The sequence below is a fragment of the Mus pahari genome, chromosome 14 (assembly GCF_900095145.1).
Source record: "Mus pahari chromosome 14, PAHARI_EIJ_v1.1, whole genome shotgun sequence".
NCBI classification, from domain to species: Eukaryota; Metazoa; Chordata; class Mammalia; order Rodentia; family Muridae; genus Mus; species Mus pahari.
The window spans coordinates 51,624,062-51,649,947 of record NC_034603.1 but is presented as its reverse complement, the minus strand read 5'-3'; the positions used below and the strand labels follow the sequence as shown (position 1 = coordinate 51,649,947).

The 25,886-nt window shown below is 43.0% G+C and overlaps 1 protein-coding gene across 10 annotated transcripts in view; it reads right to left on the bottom strand.

Moving 5' to 3' along the window:
• Synrg (synergin gamma) overlaps positions 1–25,886 on the bottom strand; it is an 81,016-nt gene that overhangs the window by 50,105 nt on the left and 5,025 nt on the right. For 3 of the 10 annotated variants that reach the window (XM_029545778.1, XM_029545780.1, XM_029545781.1), the window contains exons 2-10: positions 23,888–23,928; positions 18,452–18,570; positions 16,544–16,674; positions 13,818–13,923; positions 13,063–13,174; positions 7,156–7,233; positions 5,402–5,598; positions 4,314–4,562; positions 533–666 (exon numbers count right to left, since the gene is read on the bottom strand). In XM_029545778.1, the coding sequence (XP_029401638.1) occupies positions 533–666; positions 4,314–4,562; positions 5,402–5,598; positions 7,156–7,233; positions 13,063–13,174; positions 13,818–13,923; positions 16,544–16,674; positions 18,452–18,570; positions 23,888–23,924 (1,163 nt within the window). In that variant the 5' untranslated portion in view covers positions 23,925–23,928. Of the gene's footprint in view, positions 1–532; positions 667–4,313; positions 4,563–5,401; positions 5,599–7,155; positions 7,234–8,106; positions 8,341–9,649; positions 9,953–13,062; positions 13,175–13,817; positions 13,924–16,543; positions 16,675–18,451; positions 18,574–20,594; positions 20,719–22,238; positions 22,359–23,887; positions 23,929–25,886 lie in introns of those variants that run through there. The other 7 variants (XM_029545777.1, XM_029545779.1, XM_029545775.1 and 4 more) reach the window with 6 other exon arrangements.

Sequence of the window (25,886 nt, the reverse complement as noted above, 5' to 3'; positions counted from 1 at the left end):
AAAAAAAAAATCAAATGATCCTGCTTCAAACTTTTCTCAACAGCTGAAGACTGGTTCTAATAACAGAAGAGGAAGCCACTGTGGTGCGGGCACTCAGCTGTCACAAGTCGAGTTTGTTGTTTTCCTTTGTCCCTTTCTCTCTCTTTAGAGAGGGTTTCTCTGTGGAGTCCTGACTGTCCTGAAACTCACTCTGTAGACCAGGCTGGCCTAGAACTCACAAAGATCCACTTGTATCTGCCTCCCTTGAAGGGGTGCCTCACCACACCCTGCCCCACAAAGCAAGCTAAAGACATAAACATGCCAAGCAGGTGTGCCCTGGAAGGAGGGGAAGGAGCCAAAGGTCAAGTGGCCACAGAGCACAGAAGCAAAGAGTAACAGTCGGAATGCAGAGCACCGCCCGCCCAGGGGACATGAGAGGAACAGGCTTAGAACTGCTCTCTGGACAGGACATTTGTTGTTTTCAGGCTTATCCCACGGATGCCCTTTCCCTAATAGTAGAATGTAATGTTAAATATATTCAACTCTGTTCTACCTGTTTCCATGCTGAGAATTACTGGTTTTTGAGGAAGCAGGCATCTCTTGGAAGTCAGTGAAAGACTCATCGATTGATCCTGATTTCGAAGCATCTTGAAACTCCTGGAAGTCGTCGTCTTCTGTCTTCCCCACCTAGATGTACACAGTGTTAGAGTCGGGCCACTGCTGCTTCTGTCTTTCCCACCTAGGTTTACACAGTGTTAGAGCCGGGTCACTGCTGCTGTGATGATCAAACACCTCAACATCACTGTTCATCACTGAAGGAAGTCAGGACAGGAGCTCAAACAGGGCAGGAACCTGGAGGCAGGAGCTAATTCAGAGGCCATGGAGGAGTGCTGCGTACTGGCTTGCTCATCATGGCTTGCTCAGCCTGCTTTCTTATTGAATCCAGGAGGACCACCAGCCCAGGGATGGCACCATCTGCCCCATAACTAGATCTTATGGAGGGATTTTCTCAATTTAACTCTGCTCTTTTAGGTAACTCTAGCTTGTGTCAAGTTGACACAAAACTATAGACAGCACAACTGACCCCTTGTTAAGTGGACACATAAACACATCCCTGTTAAGTAATAATCTTTCCTTTCTTGTTCTTTTCTAAGATCACATATTAATAACAACTTACAACATAAACATCCCCAATTTTAAAAGTCTCACAGTCTTTAAAAGTTCAGTCTTTTAAAGACAGCCATTTCTTTTCCATCCAAAGCCTCTTAACTGTAGACTTCTGTAAAATAAAACATTCGATACGTCCTTACTTCAGGGGGAAGAACCAGGACACGGTCAATCTGAACCAAGCAAAACCAAACCTGCACAGTGTAAATAACTCCATGTCCAATTATCTGGGACTCATTCCAAGGGGTGTGGTTCCCTTTCCTGGTTCTGCCCTATGTAGCATACAAAGCTTGTCTTCTAGGCTCCAGCATGCTCCACTCTACTGCTGCTGCTGTTCTTGGTGGTCACATAGCATTGATATTTCCCAAAATGCTGAGGTCCCTAGCTGCACCTGGACTGCACTTTCACCATAGCCCCTCCTAGGCTCTCTTCAGGGACTCAGTCCTCCCACACAGTGCCAAGCCTCAGCTGTTCTCCAGAAACCCTTCACACCTTCAAAACCAGTACCACCTGGGTGACTCTCACGTTACAAAATTCAGCTGGCAGCACATGTTTGGCCATACCTAGAACACAGCTTTTGTGTGCTAACTCTCTGGAAACACTTCCCAGAAGACTTCACCTCAATAATGCTGGTCTCTTAACTATAGCTGATTCATCAGCCCCAGCTGACCTGCAGCCACTGGTCCAGCAAAGCAAGGTTTTACTCTAGTGGTTCTGGTCTCTTGCTAATCACAGCTGATTCTTCAACTCCAGCTGACCAGAACCATAAATTGTTCATATAAAAGGCCTAGCAGAGTCTTTATCTCCCTCTGAAACTTCACAAGCCAGGTATCCATCATCAACATTGCACTCAACATTTTCATCTCGAAAGCTCCTGCATCACAGTTCATTTAGCTCTCAACACTCGATGGCTTTTCTGGCCTGAAGTTTCAAAGTCCTTCTACAATCCTCCCCTAAAACAACATGATCAGGTTGGTTACAGCAATACTCTGTTATTCTGGTACCAACTTGTCTTAGGATTACTTAGTGATATGATGAAACACTGTGACCAAAGTAAGCTGGAGAAAAGAGGATTTATTTGGCTTACACTTCTACATCTGTTCATCACGGAAGGAAGACAGGACAAGAACTCAAGCCCAGGGCACAGGCATGGAGACAGGGGTTGATGCACAGGTCACAGAAAAGTGCTGCTTATTGGCTTGCTCAGCCTGCTTTCTTATAGAACCCAGGACCACCAGCCCACGGATGGCACCACCCACAATCACTAATTTAAAAAATGCCCTACATCTGGATCTTATGGAGGCATCTTCTCAATTGAGGCCTTTTAGATACCTCGACCCTGTCAAAGGATATTTACATAGGGAACACAAGATTATCAAAGTAAATAACTCCTCCCCACACATCAACCTCAAAGACTATCATTTAATTGCTCAATTTAATTACAACTGCCTAATTTCAGAATTATGTGTATGTGTGTTAGTGCATGTACATATGCTGGAATTGCACACAGGGTCTTGTGCATATTAGACAAGTGCTCTACCACGGAGCACATACAGCTCCAGGCAAGAACACAACTGAGATATAATAACAGATGCTTAAGGCAAGAATCCTGTCTCATTGGCTCAGTGGTTAAGAGCACTGACTGCTCTTATGAAGGTCCTGAGTTCAAATCCTAGCAACCGGGCTGCACTGACTGTTCTTCCAAAGGTCCTGAGTTCAAATCCCAGCAACCATATGGTGGCTCACAACCATCTGTAACAAGATCTGATGCCCTCTTCTGGAGTGTCTGAAGTCAGCGACAGTGTACTTACAAATAATAAATAATAAATCTTTAAAAAAACAAAACAAAACAAATCCTAGCAACCACATGGTGGCTCACAACCATCCGTAATGAGATCTGATGCCCTTTTCTGGAGTGTCTGAAGACAGCTACATTGTACTTACAGATAAATAAATTGATAAATCTTAAAAAAAAAAAAAAAGAATCCTGTCTCATATTTTAAAGTATTCTCTAGCACAAATGTAATGAAAGGACTGGCTTAAATAGCTAACCTAACATTTCTAAAGTAGTTGGATTACATTTGTCTGGTTGCTTACAGTAATGCTTGTGAACAGACATGACATGAGCCTCTCATAACCAGTTGTACACACACATGAAGCAAACACTGGCTTCTAGGCTACCACCCAGAGCAGCAGATTGTTCACGGTCCATTTGATTTATCGAACAAGCTCACATTACACAGTTCAGAACTTCAGAAATGTAATTACACAACAGAGTCATCCTTCCATGCCCTAAATGGAGATCTACTCTGTTCACGATAACTATTACTTTCCACTATATGGGGAAACTGAAATCACTGAACATGGCCTTTGTGATGAGCAGTAAGGTTCTATTCTAACAAGCAGTGGTACTGTTGACATTCCGATGCTGCTAACTTTAGCTGCCACCTCTGAGATGCGTATTTTCAAATAGTTGTGCCAATAAACCTGCAGGATTAGTCATTTTTTCCTACATGACACTGTATATCTGTACATTAAAAATATTGGTTTGCTAATCTAAGAAGTGAAATTTTGAGATAGGATTTACCATGGAGCCCTGGCTGGCCTGGAACTCTCTATGTAAACCAGGCTGACCTTAAACTCAGAGATCTCCTGCCTCTGACTTCTGAGTGCTGAAATCAAAGGCGTGGACTACATGTCTGGCCTTAAATCTGTGTGTGTGTGTGTGTGGTGTATGTATGTGTGCGGTATATGTATGTATGTGTTGTGCATGTATGTTAGTGTATGTGTGCATGTATGTTTGTGTGTGTGCATGTGCAGAATGACAGAGGTTGCTATCACATGTCTACCTCAACTGCTTAGTTCTCAACAAATATTTTGTGTATTTAAAGAATAATTAAGAACAAAAACAAAATAATTTTAAAAAAATAATTTAAAAAATTGTATTATATTAATGCTTAAAAATTACTTTATTTTTTGAAGAGCTGGGGTCAAATTTAGGATCCTGAGTATCCTAGTAAGAGATCACAGATGAATCACACCTGTCTCCACATTGCTTAATTTCCATATCAAGTGCCCACTATAATCTAGCAGACTGAATCTCTGAAGGAATGTTGCCCACATGCACTTTCTGGAATGATCTGGCACACACAAAGCTTCCCACTTACCTGGTTTGATGAGTAGGCTGGCATGAAGCCACTGGAAGTTGGCGCTGCAGCTCCACCCACTGGTCCAACAAGGTTGATACCCATGATGGGCTGTCCAAGGGTGAGAGGCATGGAGCTTGTGGGGCCAGAGGGCATCGCCGTCGGCTGGCTCACTGGGGTAGGCAGAGTCATAGGAAAGCCACTTAAGGTAGGAATGGGAGCCGCAGGGAACTGGCTCAAAGCATCAGGGCTCATGGCAGGAACACCCCTCTAATGGAACACCAGGAAAATGGAAACATTTTAGCCAGCTGCAGACCATACTCAACATCTGTTCGAGAGAGACCTTCAGGAAGCTTTCCTGTTGTTTCCCTTTTTTTGTCGGCTACCAGGAGAACAGTATCAGCCGAGGACAATGCGGCAGGATCCACTGCTGTTCTACACTACTAAAAATGCAGCAAATGTGGACCTATTTCATCCATCCAAACTCTCCTCATTTCAACCACCCAATGCTAATACTTAGACATGTTCAGCACACATCAACTGTGACTTTTTTTTTTGTCTGATAAGTTTGACTAATTTGCTAAAATCAAAGAACCTAAACTAATTTCAAAATATAAGAAAACTTGTTACCAGCCTAAGTATACTTTAAGAAATTCTAAGTAAGGGCAAAATTGATTTCATTAATTATTTTCACTTTCAAACAAAAGGATAACATGCTAGGATGTGCACTATATGGACTGTATATTTTTGGAAAACTTTATCACAAGGCACCTAAATTTTAATTACAAGGAAATCTACAAGGCTATGGTGAAAAGGGGATTCACACTCTTTCAGTCAGTAGAAACAACACACTTATTCTGACGTAAGACACATAGTCTAGGGGCTGGAGAGATGGCTCAGGGGTTAAGAGCACTGACTGCTCTTCCAGAGGTCCTGAGTTCAAATCCCAGCAACCACATGGTGGCTCACAGCCATTTACAATGTGATCTGATGCCCTCTTCTGGTGTGGTTGAAGACAGCTACAGTGTACTCATACACATAATAAATAAATAAATAAATAAATAAATCTTAAAAAAAAAAAAAAAAAAAAAAAAAGACACGTAGTCTACCTGTGTTACTGCTACCATGGCAAGAACGGTGTAAAGCTCCTCCTTAGTGAGCCTGCCAGGTGTAGTTCGATTAGCTAAGGCCCATATCTGTCCGAGAGTTTCCCTGGGAAGTCCAGATGACATCAGAATGGGATAAAGTTTAGCAGTATCTATTCCAGTTGGAGTCATTGTGGTTTCTAAAATTTTCTTATAGGCATCTATTGAAAGAAAAATCAAATGACAAATGCAAACACAAATGCAGGGGTTGACTTTGCTGTTGCCATCCTTGGCATAAAAGAATAACCTTAGTTCAAACTGCTTTAACATGGCTGGCATCTGGCTCAGAGGGGGAGAGGCGCCCACTGCCAACCTGATGACCTGAGTTCAATCCCTGGAGCCCTCTGACCTCCGAATATATGCAAACCTACACATACATGACTAGGAAAGGCTGCATGTATGTATACAGAGGAGAGCGAAGGAGAGAAGGCAAACTGGCAGAAAATGGATAAAACTAAAAAATATACTAAGATCTAGTTTCTGTAGGGTTTAAAGAGAGGAAAGGGAAGATATTCAAAATGGGCAGATTGGGTTCCGCATGGTTTGGGAGACTATCTAGCCTTTGAACTGTGGTTATATGATTAAAATCAAAGCAGACATTTACTAACTTCTCCCAGGAAGAAATGCTTCTGCAGAGATCTTGCATCAACATTTATTCAAGTGTAGAACAACTCTTGTCTGTACCAGCCTTAGCCCTGATGAGCAGATGGACAGTCCTCCAGCTTCACGGTGCTGTTCAGCAGACCAAGCGTCTGTGATTTACTAACCTTAGCACCTGCTCGGCTATTATTTCAGTGTCTGTTGATGGTGGCTTAAACACACTATCATCATTCATCTCCTGAGGACTACCACACTATCCATTTTAGTAATTTCTTCAACTCAACAACAGTAATACATATTAAAAAACAAAACAAAAAACCCTAACACCACTTTCCAATGTAGAAAATGATGTTACCCATCTTTCATTTCATATAGTATCATAGGACAATCAGAAAAAAAGAATACTTAAAAAACTATAACCCTTAAGAAAGCACCAAGTATTAATTATACTAGTGTGACTCTTTTAACAACTGTATATGTCTAGGTGTCGTGTCTGCATATCGATCTGTGCACTACATGTGTGTCCAGTGCCTGCAGAGGCAAGAAGAGTGTGGTTATGAGTCACAATATGGGTTCTCTCAGAACCTGGGTCCTCTGGGAGCCCAGATGTGCTCCTAGCCACTGAGCCATCTCTTCAGCCCAGCACTGTGGTACCTGACAGGTTACAGTAGCCTTGGAACCCAGTATCTGATAATAACATCATTTCACACGGTGACTCTAATGGCTTGGCCTTTGCCTCATGAGCAATCCTGTCACTCCCAATATAGTCTTTCCCTCCTTCCTCCCTCCCTCCCTCCCTCCCTCCCTCCCTCTCTTTTTCTTTTTCTTTCTTTTGAGACAAGGTCTCACTGTGTAGCCCTGGCTGTCCTGGAACTCAGTGAGAGTCACTGCCTCTGTCTGCTAAGCGCTAGGATTAAAGTTGTAGCGCCATCCCCAGTTTGTAAAGTAGTCTTAAACATGAGGTTTATTTAGTTTTCTGAATTATTGTAGTAATAAGCATAAGTAACAATTTCTTCTGCATATTTTATAACCACCACAGTAAATATTTAGAAATATCTCTATAGCATTTAAAGTAAAATATCCAAAGGGGAATGCTGGACAAAGCAGCTTTACCTTACCTGGAACCAAACTCTCATTGTAAATCCAAGGAGGCATTCTGGGCTGAGCAGGGTCCTGGGAGGGAAACACGCCCACACCTACAAGGTAAGGATGGTTAATGTACACATGGTCCAGAGAAAAGTCACAGCTTTTTACACAGAGGAGCACTGGCTGGAGACACTAGAAAAAAAGTCACCAATATAATGAAAGTACTTGGTTCCCAGTAAGTCTTGTTCAGTGACTATGTATTAAAGTGTAAAGAAAGAATAGAAGGTACCAGATCAGTAATCTGGGTTGCAGGAGGCTCGCAATGTCTAATGTGTATGACAAGTTCAGAGAAGACAACAGGCAGTGGCTTAGAATTACACGTGGAAACGGCCTCCTGGGGTTTGTGTCCAGGGCTGCCCACATCCACATTCAGCTCTGCAGTTAAAGGTTGGATCTGGCTTTTGTGTACAGTACAGGGCCATGCAGGTACCAAGCTTGTGTTCCACTGCAGGCTGAAGACCTGCTGGTCTCGCCTCTGCTCTGGGGGCTCATGCCCAGAGCCTTGAGTGTATGAATCTGGATCTTTCAGGTAGCAATGCAAACAATTTAGTTCAGAGGGGGAAACTACATTTTCATTGGTGACTTTTCCAGTTATAGCTGAACTTTTTAACCTTTATGGAAAACCAGAAAGTGTGAGGGGAATCAAAGGGAGCTGGTGTAAAGATGACAGGAAATTTTAGGTCAGGAGTGATTCTGATTAAGGAACAGGGTTACCAACATCACTTGAAAAGGTGGAATACAGTGGATTTAAAGAATTCAGAGCAAAATCATAGGGGTTAATTGGAGAAAAGATTGCATAAATATTTAAGCAAAATTTTAATTAGCACAATCAAGCAGCATCCATTTTAAGATTAATGCTTAAAGTATTAGCGTCCGAGCGGCAGTTGGTTAAACAAAGAGTGCCGAATGCCCCAGGAGCTCACCACTCTCTTCCTTTGACAGGGTTTGATCTGAAGTCTTTTCTGCCTCTGCACTGGTGGGACCACTCACACATCCATCCACAGCACCCCTGTTATGGGCCATTAAACCGGGGCAGTTCTTACTGGAACCTGGGACTATGGCTTTGTGCCCAGCGTCAGGAGTGTTTAATTTAATGTGTTCCTGCCCAGATGCAATTATATCACAAGATATTAGGAGCTTCTCTTCCAAGGAAGGGCCTAAACAAACAGCATGAAGGATTATTTGTATATTACTGCATATACCAATCTTTTCTTCATCCCTTCCCGCCCCCATATTCTCAGGGGAAGGCCTCCCCACAGAGCATGAATTATGTAATAATTCAATTGTTATCCATTTGTGTAGGATTTGAGAGACCTCAGAGGTTTTAGAGAACTTAAAATAATTAATTACCTTACTCTAGTTCTCGGGGATCCTATGCCACAGACATAAACTAACATAGTGAGGGGACACTGCTGTGGGAAGGTGGCAAGCTTCCACCACCACACACAGACACCCCTCTTAGCTAGAGGGGGCTCTCTGTCTGGCCTGGTTCCACGTCCGCTGAATGGCAAGTCTTATAGACTATGTACAGGTCTCCCAAGACCCTTCCCCACACACTATGTCCTGAGATAGACTGTACCTGCTCCATAATTCCACATATGATAAAAACTGAAGTACAGAGATGTTTAAAGACTTGTGCACGGCCAAAAAGTGTCACTGCAGCAGGCAGGCCTCCAACCTAAACAGACCCTCCTGCCTCTGTCTGCCTCGTGCTGGGATTACAGACAGGAGCCATCATATCCATCTTATAAGTAGTCCTTCCCCCTCACGCCCCGGCACCCCTGCCTCCCCATTTTTTGAAATGTAGCCAGGTTGGCCTTGAACTATGTAGCCAAGGATGACCCTGAACTCCTTCTGATTCTTTTGCCTCCATGTCTTAAGGAATGGATTACAGATGTGTGCACCATAGCTGGCTAGAGAGATCACATTTTAAAGGACTGTATATACGTTGTGTGTGTGTGCACGCTGATCGTGTGTGACAGTGAGAAGACAACATGTGGGAGTAACTCCTCCCCTTCCAGAATGTGCTCTGAGGGTAACTTAGTCAGCAGGCTTGGTGGCAAGCACTCTGTCTGCCGAGCCCCCTCAGTGGACTGAGCTATTGCTCCCCTCACCTTTATTTGTTTATTTTTAACCTTCTATTGATTCTTTGTATAGAAAGACTGCTTTTTAAAGGAGCTCTCTCCAGCACATTATTAACATTATCTTAGAAGGCCAGTCTGCTCCTTAAGTCTCTCCTGTTTCTATCACAGCAATGAAAGGCTTTAAATCACTTTTCTGGCAAATGAGGATACAAAAACTGAATCTAGCCTTGCACTGTGGCTGTCAACGGTTCTCATAAATGACACATGTGCTTCTTTGCCAACAGCACTGTATAATTCTACATAAGTAAGAGAAGTAAATTACCCTAGAATATCTTACACTTTTTTTTTAATCTTACACTTTGATAGTAACACCAGGAGTTACCTGCTTTCTGCACACTGTGGGAAGCTGAAGCAGCAGATAAACAAGGAATCTGCCCATGGACGCCATGTACTGCAAAAGACACTGGAGCCTGAGCTGGAGGCAGAGGCTGCGCCCCAGCCTTCTGTGTGTGTAACTGGCCGAGTGGGGTGCCGGGAAGGAAAGACTGAAAGGGCGGGGCTGTGGAAGAAGGCCCACAAGTGGGAAGTTCAACAGGCCCCTGCACAAAGCCACTGAACTCATCTTCGCCGAGAAAGGCAGATGATGGGGAGACAGTTTTAGTAGAATGAGATGATGTGGGGCAGTCTGCAAAAATGGAAAATGGCAATGAAACACACAGGAGTGAAAACCGGAGGGAGGGAGACATCCAGATACAACAACCTGTAGAACACGCTGGAGGTGACAACCCTCAGAGCACGCTGAAATATGAACAGTGGAGGGGACCAAGAAACAACCACAGCCAAGTGGCACCGAGTGTGCGTGGAACACCCTGGTGACTGCTTTGTTCTGAAAATAAGCTCGAGAGCTAGTTGGCATTTGGTTCAAAACAGACAAAATTAACTCAAATTTCCAACCTTCATTTTATTAGGTAGTATTAATTGTGCATCAAAGTGACAATTACTTCTGAAATCCAAGTGGTCTGTCTATCTAGATACTATTTCTTTCTTTGTTTTTTGAAACAGGGTCTCATTCCTTAGATAAGGCTGGCCTTGAACTAACAGAGTTCTTCCTGTCTTTGCCTCCTGAGTGCTTGGATTAATAGCACGAATCACCACACTCAACCCTAGTAAGGTCTCTCAATCTCCCCACCCCATCCCCCGTAAGAGTGCTGCATAAAATGAACAAAGTCCCATATTCCACTGCTCTATATGGGTGCTGGGGACTTGAACTCAGGTCCTCATGCCTGCATGGCAAGAACTCTTACAAGTCATCTCTCCAGCCACACTGTGGCTTTTATCATTATGTGTGAAATTCACTTACATGATAAATGTGCTCTGCAAGAGCTACATTTAACACAGAGCTCACTGATAGCTCCATGTCACTTTGTTTGTTTGTTTAGTTTTTGTTTTTTATTTTTTATTTTTTTGAGACAGGGTTTCTGTGTAGACCTGGCTGTCCTGGAACTTACTGTATAGACCAGGCTGGCCTCGAACTCAGAGATCTACCTGTCTCTGCTTCTGCCTTCTGCATGCAAGGGTTCAAATATGTGCGCCACCATACCTAGCTGTTTCTTCATATTTTTAACCTGTTTGAATTGCTTTACTATCTACTAATAGTAGATAACAAGGAACAGCCTCTCATCTGAAAAAGATGGTGGTAATTCCAAGCTTGTTACTTAAGGACTGAAATCTGGAATTACTGAAAGTTGTATGAAAGAAGAAAATGAATATGCAAACGTATTGCTGTAACTTTTTTTTTTTTTTAAGAAAAAGGTCATGCAACATTGAACCCCATGCTTCCCAACAATGGCTGCTGAGGGCACAGGTTAAGGCTCTCTGTGGATTCTCAGCTGCTTTGGATGTCTAAGGATGACTGGGCAGCAGGCTTGGGAATCGCTGCCTCAGAACGGTCTTCTGGAAGAGTAGAAACAGCTCCACTTTGAAGTGTTGTCTGTAAGTGTCCTGGACTCTGGCAATCTAATAACACACCAATTGATGACCGCACACGTCTTACTTGCTGCTAACTGCTGACCACAGCTCTGTGCTGACAAGGAAACTTGGTGTGAACGGTGTCCTCGCTACAATGTCCACTGCTCTCTGTCTTTTCTATGCTCAGTGCTAGGTTCAGTTTTAGTCTTAACTTTCAATGTTTGTTTGGGGACAGGGTCAGCTACATAGCTTGGGTTGGCTTAGAACTCGATATCTATATCCCATGGGCTAGCCTCAAGCTCACAGCTCCCCTACTGATATCTGTATCCTATGGGCTAGCCTCAAGCTCACAGCTCCCCTACCGATATCTGTATCCTATGGGCTAGCCTCAAGCTCACAGTTCCCTACCTTAGCCTCCTGAGTGCTGAGATCCCAGGGATGTGCTGCCACACTTCTCTACTTTGTTTGGCTTACAATTTTCAGTTTTAAATATGCTTTTCTTGATTTCAAAATGATTGCTAATAGCTTTCTCCTTCCAGTTTCAGTGTGTACTTTGCTTTGGGCATGATTTTGGTAATAGGAATCAAGGTACATATCTAATCAGTGAATTAACAAGATAGAGTCAGAGCTGAGCCAGAAAATCACGAATTAATAACAGGCTGCAGAGGTGGCCCAGCGGCTAAGAGCACTTGTTGCTCTTGCAAAGGGCCTGAATGTGCTTCCTGGTGTCCATATCAGTTTCACAATAGCCTGTTGACTCCAGGTTCAGGGAAATCTGATGGCCTTGGTGGCCACCAACACACACACACACACACACACACACACACGCACACGCACACGCACACGCACACGCACACGCACATGCACACACACAAATAAATACTTTTAAAAAAAGAATTGATAATAGAGCCAATGCTTAATTATTTTCTCCAGATATTAACTTATAAGAGATATTAAATCACGAGCATTTAAGATAAAACTTATTGATATAGTATTTTCTAGCAGAAGACAGTACTTTTTGGCTTGCTGAGTAATTTATGAAAATTGTCTATTAATGGTACATTATTATTGAAGTTACCTTATAACAAAATGTCTAAGTATTTAATTTTAAAAAGATGAAAAAGCATTTTGCATATAAGACAATTTCAACCAAGTTTTAAAAATGATAACAAAACAAAAATATCCATTTACTCTGCTTCCCTAAGTTTTGATTACCAGAGGATTAAAAACTACAAAGAAATTTACTGAAGAAACTGAACTTTTCCTGAGTTTTATCTGATTACTAAGGAACATCACAGACATGACTATTTTGAGAATTTCTAAATTTTGTCACATGAACAGTAAAATCTGTCTTAGCTCCTAAAAGTACCCATTTCATAATAATGAAGACGGACTAGCAAACTCATGTTTCTCTGAGCCAGCAGCCTATCTTTTTTCCTATTTCAAGACAGGGTCTCTCTCTACGTAGTCCTGGTAGACCAGGCTGACCTCAAACTTAGAGATCCCCCTGTCCCTGCCTCCCAGTGAGCGCTGGAATTAAAGGTGTGCACCATCATGTCCAGCTCAACAGACTGTCTTCCATCAGTACACTCACTGTGAAAACTTCCTGGGCAAGTTATCAAAGTGAAGTTCAGTCAAAGGGATTTTAACCTCCAGTTTAGCTGTTCACTGAGTCAGATCCCTACATTTTAAAATATTCGAATCTGAATTTAGCTTGAAGGAAAAATTCAGCACAGACCTTCACAGGCAAAGGCCAATTAAACAAAGGGAGATGATCAACCACCTTCCAAGGAAAGAACACTTCCTGTCTCTTAAGATGAAAACTACCTTGTTTCTTTGGATGTGATGCTGGAGTGGGGTGCATCTTAGCATCTCTGGAAAACCCATCCAAGTTTCCTTTTATGGCTTCCAAAGCGTCATCTCTGTTCTTCTCTCCTGTCTGCAAGACAAAGCCCGTGTTTACTTCTTTCTTCCCTTCTTAAACTAAAACCCAGGTATCTATTTCCAGTAGCTTTTCCTTCTTTTCCTGTTTGTTTGTTTGTTTTTTGAGGCAAGGCTTGCCTTGGAGCCATCTGTCCAGCCCAGGCTAGCCTCAGACCCATGCACGGCCACCCTCTTGCCTTTGACTCTCTGGTACAAGAATACAGGAATGAGCCACCGCACCAGGCTTCAGGCCCAGTATTCTCACAGCGTACTTGCAACAGTTAATTTTCCAAGTCAGAAAGACATCAATAAGTATATAAAATAATGCATAAAAAGACATTCTATAGAATAAAATATTGCACAGGGCTATGAGATATTAAAAGGTCTGAGGATCCAATTCCTACCATCCCACTTACAACCAATTGTTCCCCCCCAAAAAAAAATTACTAATATTGTCATGGTGGTTAAAAAAAAAAAAAGAGTTGAGAAGACAATGGCCTAACAATAGAGATCTGTAGAGAAAACCAAAACCAATTCCCTTTAGGGCTTAGGCAAACCATGATGAGGAGGAATCCACACAGGCCAGCTTGGGCTGGTGCCTGAGCGAGGAGGCATGCACAGAGCAAGCGAGCTCTGGAAGGAGACAGCAGGTGCATCACCTTGGGCTTCACGCTACTGAGAAGTCTGAGCTTTTGCTTTTGCTCTTCAAACTGACGTCTTTTTCTTTCTTCTTCTAAGAGCTTTTGTTGTTGTTCAAATCGTTTTCTGAAGGGAAAACAATTACATTAACATTCAGCTTCAAGGAGTAATAGCTACATTCTGATTGATACTGACAGCTTCAGCAATACCAACTTGCGTTTCTGGAGTTATAATCATCACTCCTAATTATATGTAATTCTCTTATGACACTCTGTTTCTTCTGTAAACTAGCTCTAAAATACTTTAAAGGAATCTACGGGATGACTCACTTAAGTTACATTTATGCTTTTATTTCTTACCTAATTTGCAAGGCAAAGAAAGTATCTTTCTGGGGGTGGGAGGAGTGGAACTGGGTATGGAACCCCGGGGCCTCTGCATGCCATACATCATCCAAGTGTAAAGAAGGAAACCCACCTCTAGGTGGAGACAAGGGTGGCTTTGTCTCCTTCCTTAAGGATTAACCCAACAAGGCAAGGCCAGGAACCTTGGCTATGGGACCACCCCAGGGAGGTAGGTTCACTTTAAGAAAGAGTTCTCCAATTGGTCATCCAATACCAAGTGGTCAGCTCTGAACTTATATACATATAAGTAAAATTATACAGACTGAGTATGTTGTACATAAGAGGCCATGAATTTGAGAGAAGCAAGGGTGGGGGAGGTGTATGCAGGTGGACTCAGGGAGGAAAGAGAAGGGTGTGGTGTGTATAATTATATTTAATTTAAAAATATTTTTAAAGTTATCAGTTAAAATAAGATAGCATTCCCATGGTGGTTTGAATAGTTATGGACCCATAGACTCATGTATTGGAATGTTTGGCCCATAAGGAGTGGCACTATTACATGGCCCTGTTAGAGGAAGTTGTGTCACTGTGGCTTGGAGGTCTCCTAGGCTCAAGTATACCCAGAGTGGCACACAGTCTCCTTCTGTTGCTTTCAGATCAAGATGTAAAACTCTCAGCTCCTTCTCTAACACCATGTCTGCCTGCATCCTGGGTCCCTGCCATGACAATAATGGCTCTGAAACTGTAAGCCAGCCCCAATTAAATGTTTTTCTTTGTCAGAGTTGCTGTGGTCACGGTATCTCTCCATAGCAATAAAACCCTAAGATAATGCCTTTCCTTCCCTGAACTCCCTCCTCCCAATGCAGTCCCTGAGAGGTGCCTACCTTTCTGAGACCTGACTCAGAAAAATGTAATTATTACTTTTTCCTTCTCTTGTCTTTTTCTTCTAGTCAGAGCTAAGCTCCCTAACACTTTGGGCTCCCTCGCTGTGTCTCTAAGGTTCCCTTGCCCTGCCATGCAACTGCCTGCCACTATGTGGCTGACCTCTGAGCCGGCTTATCCTCTCTATTCTCCCCACTTCCAGGCTGTGTGAGAGTTACAGCTTGCCTGCCCGTGAGATTTTCTTTCAAACTCTAATACACTGTCCTTAAGCTTTTGTTTGAATCTGTTCTTTGTCCTTAAAATTTCCTTGGTGTCCATTCTTAAATTCTATTACCAGAAAGACTAAGAACTCCAAGAGAGGACTCTGATTCCCCAGGTTCCAGATGATGGCTCTGCTGGGACTGCACAAGATCTCCAATATTATTTCTTTCCTGCTTTTCAATTCTTTAATTGGCAGAGAACATGAACCCCTTCCTGGACCCCTAGATGGCATTACCAGCAACAGAAAAAACCACCTTGGTGCACTGAGCAGTTGCAAAATCCAGGGAGGCAGTTGGGCATAAAATCACGCTTTGTTCTGCATGTAAGAAAGTAATCTGCCGGGCGTGGTGGCGCACGCCTCTAATCCCAGCACTCCAGAGGCAGAGGCAGGCGGATTTCAGAGTTTGAGGCCAGCCTGGTCTACAGAGTGAGTTCCAGGACAGCCAGGGCTACACAGAGAAGCCCTGTCTCGAAAAACCTAAAAAAAAAAAGAAAGAAAGTAATCTGCAGGCTGGAGGAGGCTCTGAGGTACAGCTCTTGCCTAGCAGTCAGAACTGTGCCATCAAACAGCAGCAGCAACGCCAATCAGTTCAGGAAGCTGGATCTAGAGACAAAAACCTAGAATCCCAGAATTTGAGAAGGCTGGGCTGGAAGACTGCAAATTCATGGCCACATGGGCCTTTTTTGTTACTTTGATTCCAGAAACCAAACCAAACAAACAAAAAGATAAAAAATCAACCAAACATATAGGAAATTTCCTTGGGAAGGAAGACAGCGTCTCTAGGAGCAAAAGCCACGCTCTGAGGAGCAGGAAGGGGTGTGGGGGACAATGGCTTTGTTGCTGTCTTTGTAACCTGGGTTGACAAACTGCTTCAATTCTGTGGTTTTCCCTTCCCTCAGAGAGAAAACAAGAGGCTTGAATCAAAAGACCTATAAGGCCCTTTCAGAACCAACATATTTGGTTTTTTGTTTTGTTGTCTATTGTCCTACCTGGCCTTACCTCTCCCACCTCAGCCTCTGGTCGGACTTACAGGTAAGTGCCACACCACTGGGTTGGCTTTAAACTTCTTATAGAAGTATTCAAAGGGCCTGTCTCAAAATCAAACAACAAACAAACCTATTTTTACAGTGTCCTTAAGACAATGTATCTCCTTCAGCTTCACATTACAGAATACTTGATAATCTACAGAGTAGCTGCTACAGTGTAACCCTGTCACCCCTGGACCCGGGGTGGGGGGGTTGAGGGGGGTAGTGTCTCTTACTGTTGCTCTTCCGCAAACTGCTTCTGCATGTCTGGAGTGTACTGTGGGCCTGCAGGACGCATGCTCAAGAAAGGTGGCTGACCCAGGAAAGGCACACCCGCTGCTGGCATTGGCCCCATTGGTATTCCTGCCTAGAAACAGGCAACAGATTAAATAATACATGGGTTTTCTTTTTAATTATTAGAAAAGTAACTTGCAAAATTATTTCACAGTATTTTATTAGTAAGATATGTGATATATTCTGGTGAAATATTAAAATAAAGTATGCTGAACATTCCCTTAGAATCAGAGGACACAGGGGGCTGGTGAGATGGCTCAGTGGGTAAGAGCACCCGACTGCTCTTCCGAAGGTCCAGAGTTCAAATCTCAGCAACCACATGGTGGCTCATAACCATCCGTAACAAGATCTGACGCCCTCTTCTGGAGTGTCTGAAGACAGCTACAGTGAACTTACATATAATAAATAAATAAATCTTAAAAAAAAAAAAAGAATCAGAGGACACCACTGGCATAAGCTCCTTCAGGCTGTGTGGAAACACGTGTTAGACTCCGGTGTGTTCAGCAGCCCTCATGGCAGAGGTGTGCACATGTGTTTTCCCAGCGTCAGTGAAGACCCTGGCCTACAGCACTCATCCCGCAGGTAGTGCTGAGCTGGATCCCCAGCATTTACAAGATGATGAATATTTTGGAGTGGTGAGATGGTTCAGAGTACTTGTTGCTCTCACAGAAGAACCGGCTTTGATTCCCAGCACCCATATGGTATCTTGTAACCACCTGGAACTTCAGTTCTAGGGGATTGGATGGCCTCTTCTGACCTCAGCAGGCTCCAGGCACACATGTGGTACAGTTACATAAAGGCAGGCAAAACAATCATACACATAAAATACATAAAACCCAACAAAAGATAAATATTTTGATGTTCATATCACAGCCATAATAACCTAAACTTTTACAGAAAATAACAAATCTAATCAATATTAAATTATATATCAATACAATAATATACCCTTAACTGAAGCATCCAGAAATAAGAATTCTTCAGCACAATATCCACTCACAATTTCTTTAGACCTAGAGTAACAATAACAGCCATTTTTTTTTCTGAAATTACTTAAATCTGCTGTGTTACTTTTTATAATTTTGAGTTCCCTATCAAGATTTTTCTACTTTGGCTTTTATTTTTTAGATCATAAAAAGACATAGTTCTAGAGAGAAAGAACACATAGCTCTATCATCTATTTTGCTAATTCCAATAACTAACATTCATTCATTTTAGAACAGTGACTGTGGTTGTTTGAATGAGAATGCCCCCCCACCCAGGCTCATAGATTTGAATGCTTGGTCCTCAGTGGTGAAACTATCTGGAAAGGGTTAGGAGGTGTGTCATGGGGCAGGTTTTGATGCTTCAAAGGCCAGCACCCAGCTAGCTCTTTTCTTTGCCTTCCACTTGTGGATAAGGATGTTACCTGTCAGCCTCTGCTGCAGTGCCCGCCCGCCTACCTCCCTGCTCACCCGCTCACCTGCCTGCCCACCTCCCTGCTGCCACACTCCCCACCACAATGGTCGTGGACTTGCCCTCTGAAATTGTAAGCACCTAAGAAACTCTTTCTTTTATAAGTTGACTTCATCATAGAGTTTTATCACAGCAACAGAAAAGTGACGAAGACAGTTGCCTAGCATGTGTGAGACTTTGAGCTTGAACTGCATGTAGCATACACCGACAATTCCACCTACTTGGAAGGCCAAGTCAAAGGGGATCCTTTGAACCCAGATATAATAAAACTCCATTAAAAATGCAAACTATTGCTAAAGACAACATTGAGACACAGCTCTTGACATGCAGATGCCCAGAAACAAGCTTTATAATCTTTAAATAACTTTATAAACAATCAACTAAGAAGCAAGTACCTGCATTGCCATGGGTCCTTGGGACATCTGAGAGCTGTAATTCATTCCCATCATGCCTTGCATATTGGGTTGCATGACAGAGACCATAGGGAATCCTTGCTGTTGCATTGGAATCAGGCCTGCTGGAAAACACCAAGGCTTTATTAAAGTCAACATGTTTGAAGGTTTGTTTCCTTGAAGCAGGAATATCCAGAGGACTTGCTAACTGAAAAGCTGCATATTACAATGGAAAGAGCACAAGGTCCTAATGCGACAGGCATGAATGAGAATTCCATCATCATCATCTTAGCTATGTGATCTTGGGCAAGCTATAGAATTTCATTTGTTAAATGAAAACAATATTGGTTCTGCAGAACTTGAATGTGGATATGAACTGACTAGCATGGCCTAAATACGGTGCTCAGTCTTCACCATGAGTCCCAGTGATTTCTGCTCCACTGGTATGCATAAGCTTGTATCATTTCCTCTCATGCTGACCTCGTACAGTTAGCAGGGTACTGTGGTGATGACAACGTGTAACTCCCAGCCTTGTTCTTTTTGAGAGAAGATCTTATGTGACTGAAGGGCTGGCCTGACCAACCCTCCTGCCTCCATCTCCCAAAGTTGTAACTACAGATATGTGCCACTACACCTTGGCTCCCAAGGGTAGTTGTTAGCTTCTTCTTGCTTTTTTGGAGTACTTGTGCTGGGGAGGCACTGCTACATCCTAGGAACAGCACATCTTTCCACTCCTCAAAACTTTCCAATGCCTGCAGTTCTGCCTGACACCTTTACTACCACTTACAAGATGCTCTGAGCCAGAACCTCCAGCAAAGCCACCCTTGAATTCCTGACTTATAGGCATATAACAACATAACAAAATGCTTATTTTGTAAAGTTTTGAATCGCCTACTACATAACAGTAGATAATAACATGTAAGATCATGAACTCTGGGAGCCAAATGAATGGGTTACTTACTATCTATTGGGTTATCTGCTTGGTCCCTTACTCTGTATGTTTGTACGTGTCTCTGGGACCTTCCCCCTACACTCTAGAACTCACTTTATAGCTAGGCTGTCCTCTAACTTCCTGGGCGCTGGGATTACATGTGTATACCACCACTCCTGTTTTTTCTTAACTTCCTCTGTGCCTTTGTTTTTCATCTGTAAAACTGTTTAATGCTTATTATGTCAAAGTAATGCTATTCTTCTTCCCTGTCCTTACATGAACACTTACACAGCCATTGCTGTGTGAAGCACATATAACACGGAGACAGGAAAACCATGGGGGACGTCTTATGTGCATTAGTATCTTCTAAACATCTCCAGTGAAATAGTCCCAGCCGGGAGTGGTGACGCATGCCTTTAATCCTAGCACTTGGGAGGCAGAGGCAGGCGGATTTCTGAGTTTGAGGCCAGCCTGGTCTACAGAGTGAGTTACAGGACAGACAAGGCTACACAGAGAAACCCTGTCTCTAAAAACCAAAAAAAAAAAAAAAAAAAGAAAGTCCCAAGAGCAGAGAAGAACAAATAGCCCTTTGGGGTTTAGTAAACGATCAGTGTCTCCTAAAACAGGGGACAGTTCCATATGTGTTATGCTTGGCAGTGAATAAAACAGCTTGAGCACAAATTATGTTCTAATTTTGCACTTTACCACACCCTGCAATCTCATCGATCCTATCAGGCATGTGCAACCTGTGGGTTGCATGCAGCTGATCTGAGGATAATAATGAATGCAGCCCAATATAAAAATCACCAGCTTACTTTACACCATAGGAACACTGTAAAAACTTGATTTGTGGTTCTCAATTGTGGACGATAACGCAATGCTGCAGGTAACGAGGTTTTGCTTTCTGGTTTATTTTTGAGACAGGGTCTTACTGCAGAGACCAGGCTGGTCTCAGATGACAGAGATCTGCCTGTCCGCCTTTGAGTGCTAGCTTAACAGTATGTACCATCATGCCCCCCCCACCCGCTTCTTTCTTTAACTAAATATTCAAATGAAAGAAGCACAGAAGATGTCATGGTGGAAACTGCCTGTAATTCCGGCAATGGGTGGACTAGGGCAGGACAGAGGTTAGGGAGGTTAGAGGTAGGAATATACAGTCAGATGCTATTTCAAAAACCAAACATATACTACACAGTAAGGGAAAGAACACTATACCCATCTCTCTTGTTTCACTGTTCGCTCTCCATGTCCCTTACTGCCTAATTTCAGAAGCACAGACTTTTGCACCGACAGGTAACAGCTGGCAGATGCAGGCTACTTGTTGATCCACTCAGGGCTTTGTTCAGATTCTCCAGGGCCTACTCTGTGGCAGCCAGCAACCTAAGAGCACAGCAGGGAACAGACCCAGAACTCCACCCTATGGAAATCATGCTGTAATAGGAGACAACAAACAATAAAAACAAAAAAACCAAACCCCTACAGGGCAAGCCATGGTAAGAGCTGGGGCAAGATGTACAGCAGAACAACGGAAGACAGGAGCCAGAGGACGCAGTCCTTGCTCTTCTGTGGTATGCTTTTGCGAGCAGGGGGCATGAGCACAAGGACCTGAAGGAAGGAAGGAGCCAGCAGCACAGACATCCAAGAGAGAGAACTCAAAAGATACCAATGGCAGAGAGTGTGGGGTCTCATTGGTGACCAGAACAGGCTTGACGCAGCCTGTCCCTCTCTCATCTTTACCTCCCAATGGTCATTCTACTTTTGAATGGGTGATTCAGGTATTTGGTAGAACATTTAAAGCATAAAAGTGTACAATGTGAAAAGTAAGTTTTCTCTCCTTCTCTCTTGATTAAGTACACACCATTCTGTTGGCAATACTGCTGTTGTAAATATTTTTAGAAATGATCTGTGCTTCAAGTCTACAAATGATGAAACGTCCACTCTAAAATACTTTTTTAAAAACCCTCATGCTGGACAAGGTGGCACAAGCCTGTGATCCCAGTGCCCTGGAGTTAGAGGCTGGAGGGTCAAGAGTTCAAGGTCACCCTCAACTTTATAGTGAGTTCCAGAAAAGCCTGGGGCACTCAGAACAAGAACTGGTGAGGTACCCCAGTGGGTAAGGGGCAAACCTGACAACCTAGGTTCAATACCTAGAACCTTCATGGCGGAAGGAGAATCAACTCACACGAACTATCTATCCTCTTACCTACATTTACACACCTACTGCAGGACTGATACACAGACACACACTACATGAATTTTTAAAGAGAAAATCACTAAAAACAGCAACAGCAAACCCCTCTGAAATGGCGATGCGATGGTTAAAAGCCCATGCTGCTCTTGACAGAGGACCTGGATTCGATTCCCAGCACCTCGGTGGTCCTAGCATGTGACTTAAAACCACAGGTAGCTCCAGTTCCTGGTGATATGACAATTCTGACCTTCATGGACCCCAACATTCATGTCGTACACAAATAGGCAATCAGGCACACACCCATACAGACACACACATACAAACGCGCACACACACACACACACACACACACACACACACACACACAAAATAAATGTCTTCAAAAATTCCATTTAGAATTAGAAGTATCACCAATCTTTGGATCTTTTTCTTGTTCATTTTCTGTGCTCTATATGTGGATTTTTACATCAATGTGTTGAAAAATGCAAAGCAATGAACTACACATGACATGATAGCAAACACAGTTTTCTAAGTACAGAATACCTTAGACAATTTGATGGAAATCTGGGATATCTGAGCACAGCTGCCTTAGGAAACACACACACGCGCACACACACACACACACACACACACACACACGCACGCACAATGAAAAGAATACAACTGACCCTTGGAAAGTTGGCCTGAAATTCAACCTCTCCCACTGATGGAGACATAGTTAGAGTGAGCTGCTTCCACCTGCTTGGAGTGTCCTTATCTCTCATCTCTGCCGGTGACCCAGGAGTTTCTGTTTCCCCAATGAGTCTACCATAGCCAACCAGCACCGGCTCTGTGAGAAGGCCCGCAGCTGGGGGCTGAGGGGAGTAGAGCAGAAGGCAGTGGAACTGAAGAAAGGAGCAAGACAAATGTAGGCAAATTCCTCCCTCCATTTTTGTTTATAGCAGAATGGGCTAAAATTTTATCTCCCAACTCCAGCCATCAATAAAGTATTCCAATCCTATAACCAAGAGATGGCATTTACCCATTAGAGAGATTTCCAGGGATAAAACTGAGACTCAAATCTTTCTTTCTTTCTTTCTTTCTTTCTTTCTTTCTTTCTTTCTTTCTTTCTTTCTTTCTTTCTTTCTTTCTTTTTCTTCCTTCCTTCCTTCCTTCCTTCCTTCCTTCCTTCCTTCCTTCCCTCCCTCCCTCCCTCCCTCCCTCCCTCCCTCCCTCCCTCCCTCCCATCTCTCCATCTGTCCATCCGTCCATCCATCTATCTATTGATCTTTATTGAGATAGGGTCTTGCTAAGTAGTCAAGGCTGGCTCAAACTCACAACCCTGCCTCAGCCTCCCAAATTCTAGGATTACAGGCATATGCCACCATAGCTGGCTGAGACTTAAATATTGTTCTTTCTTGAGACAGAGTCTCACTATATAGCCTGGTTTGCAGACCAGCCTCAAACATAAAAATCTGCTTGCTTCACGCTTCCCAAGTCCTAGGATTAAAGGTGTGTATTACCACTGGCTTAAGACTTAGATACTTTTAAATCATAATATGAGATGTCCTTTTTGGTACATCATTATAATAAGACAATGGCATACAGAAAGAAACATGCACGAGACACTAAAGAGATTCATTTATTCATTCAACCAGTATCTAGATGAAATCTATCACACATGCAGGCAGGGTGCTGGACACACTTGAGGACAAGATACAGCTCCTGCCCTCTGGCACAAAGAAGGTGGAAGAAGACAAGAGAATTGCAGTTTGTTGCAATGTTATCATTTGTTCTTAATATTCTTGCCCTGAAATGTTCCTTCGCCCCTGAGGTTAAATAATAACTAACATAATGGATGAGTAAGTTTGGGAGAGATGAAGAATGATCCTTTCACTGTACAAACTAAACATTTAAAAATAATTCTCTATTGTTATTACTGTTGTTTTGTTTTTCAAGGCAGGATTTCTCTGTGTAACCTTCCTGGCTGTCCTGGAACTCGTTTTGTAGACCAGGCTAGCCTCTAACTTACTGAGCTCTGCCTGCCACTGCCTCCCAAGTGCTGGGATTAAAGGCGTGTGCCACAGCCTGGCTTTAAAAGAAATTGTAAGAGAAAGTAACATCCAGAGTTAAATCGTATAGGAAATTTTACTTCATTGGGCAGCAATGTAACTTATTTTTTACTTACCCATTTAATTCTAAGTTAGGAAACAATGGAAAACAACTTCAGTCTGGAGGCTGAGGACATGGGTTACGGGCAGAGTGCTTGCCTAGCATGCATGAGCCTGGCCCTGGGTGCCATGTCATTACTGACAAAGAAATGTAAGCTTTCACATACCTTGAGGGGGTCTCATTCCGCCTGCAACAGGAAACATGAAGCTGAAAGCAAAATACGAGTACATCAGTATCTTCATCTGCATAAGATTTCAAACAAAACCCAATTCTTACACAACTGAAAGAGGCAAACAGAGCCTGGCATTGGTTCAGTAGTACAGTGATGACTTATTATTAAAAAATTTACATGTGTGTTTGCCTACATGTTTGCCTGTGCATTGCATGCATGCCTGGTGCCAATGGAGGCCAGAAGAGGGCATTGGATCCCTTAGAACTAGAGTTTCAAATGCTTATGAGTCGCCATGTGGGTGCTGGGAACTAAATCCATGTCCTTTGCAAAAGCAGGAAATGTTCTTACCTGCTGGGCAATTTCTTCAGTCCCAGAATTATTAATATTAATAAAATTAAATTTCCCTACTTTGCAATGTATTAGAATGCTGATGTTAAGGGAACTTTTGAAGGGGGTTATGTGAGATAGAACACAGAAGGCCCTGACACTAAGTCCTGCCTCGCTCACCTTGTAATCTCCCTGAACTCCAATTTCTCCATCCATGAAATGATGGAGAATTCATGTCCATCCAGTAAACATTTAATGAGCATCAACTACACAAAAGAACCGAAGCAGCTTACAATCATGAATACACAGGTGCAGGCAAATCATTGCACCACAGGGTAAGTGTGCCAACTGTTTAAGCGAGGTCCAAGTACTAAGAGCTCAGAAGAGAACGATACTTGGGTTCCTTCTGCCCTTTAGCTGAGTGAATGATACTGCCAAGAACATTGGTGTGAGTGACTGATCCTAGTTCCTTTACATGTACCTATGAGGGAGACTGCATAGGTCACATGGTAACTCTATGTGGTCTTCGTGAGGAACTGCCAAACTGTTTTTCATGGTGACTGTACCAATCCACATCCCTACCAGCAATACACAGGACTCTGCTTTCACATCCCATAAACCTTTGTGTGTGTGCATGTGTGTGTATGTGTACATGTGTGCTTGTGCGTGTGTGTGTGTGTGTGTGTGTGTGTGTGTAGGTCTCCTGCCTTCATGTATGCCATGCCTGTGCATTAGATGTATACCTGGTACCCACAAAGGTAAGAAGAGGGAGGTGGATCCTCTAGAAAACTAGAGCTACCGATGATTGTGAGTCACCATTTGGATCCTGGGAATCACACCTGGGACCCTTGGAAGTACTGCCAGTGCTCTTAAGCCCAGAACCATCGGCCAGGCCCATATATAATATAATGTATAATATAAAATATATATGACACACCACACACATTTTTTATATATGCTATATATAAAATTTTAGTTTAACTAAAATTAGGTTTAGCTAAAAATAACTAAAACATATATAACATATATATATAACATTATATTTATAATTTATATATGTATATAATGTTATATGTATATGTGTATATGCACACACAACTGGGTGTGAAGTGGTATGCCACTGTGGCTTGGATGTGACATCTCTGCCATCAGACATTTTAAGAAGAACAGCATGTCATAAAGTGCACTTTGGCAAACAAGGAATGACAAACAAGGCAGGAGGGATGGGAAGGAAGTGGGCAGAAGATATGAAAAGGGAAGACTGGAGAGTACCCAGTAGCTGCCAGGGTGGGGAACACAGAGAACACAGGAGGATGCTGACTGGACAACTGCAAGGACTGGGTTGCTCTGTGCTGGCCGTGAGAGTCCAGTGCACAGGCCTGGGGTGAAAGGTGCTGGAGATGAAACCTTGAAGAGCAATCCAACAGGCAATTAGAAATGTCATTCCAGTTGGGTATGGTGCTGCACATCTATAGTCCCAGCATGCAGGGAGCGCAGGCAGGTGGATCTCTGTGAAATCTTTCCAGAACAGCCAGGGCTATGTAGCAAGACCCTGTTAGAAAGGAAGAAAGAAAGAAAGAAAGAGAGAGAGAGAGAGAGAGAGAGAGAGAGAGAGAGAGAGAGAAAGAGAAAGAGAAAGAGAAAGAGAAAGAGAAAGAGAAAGAGA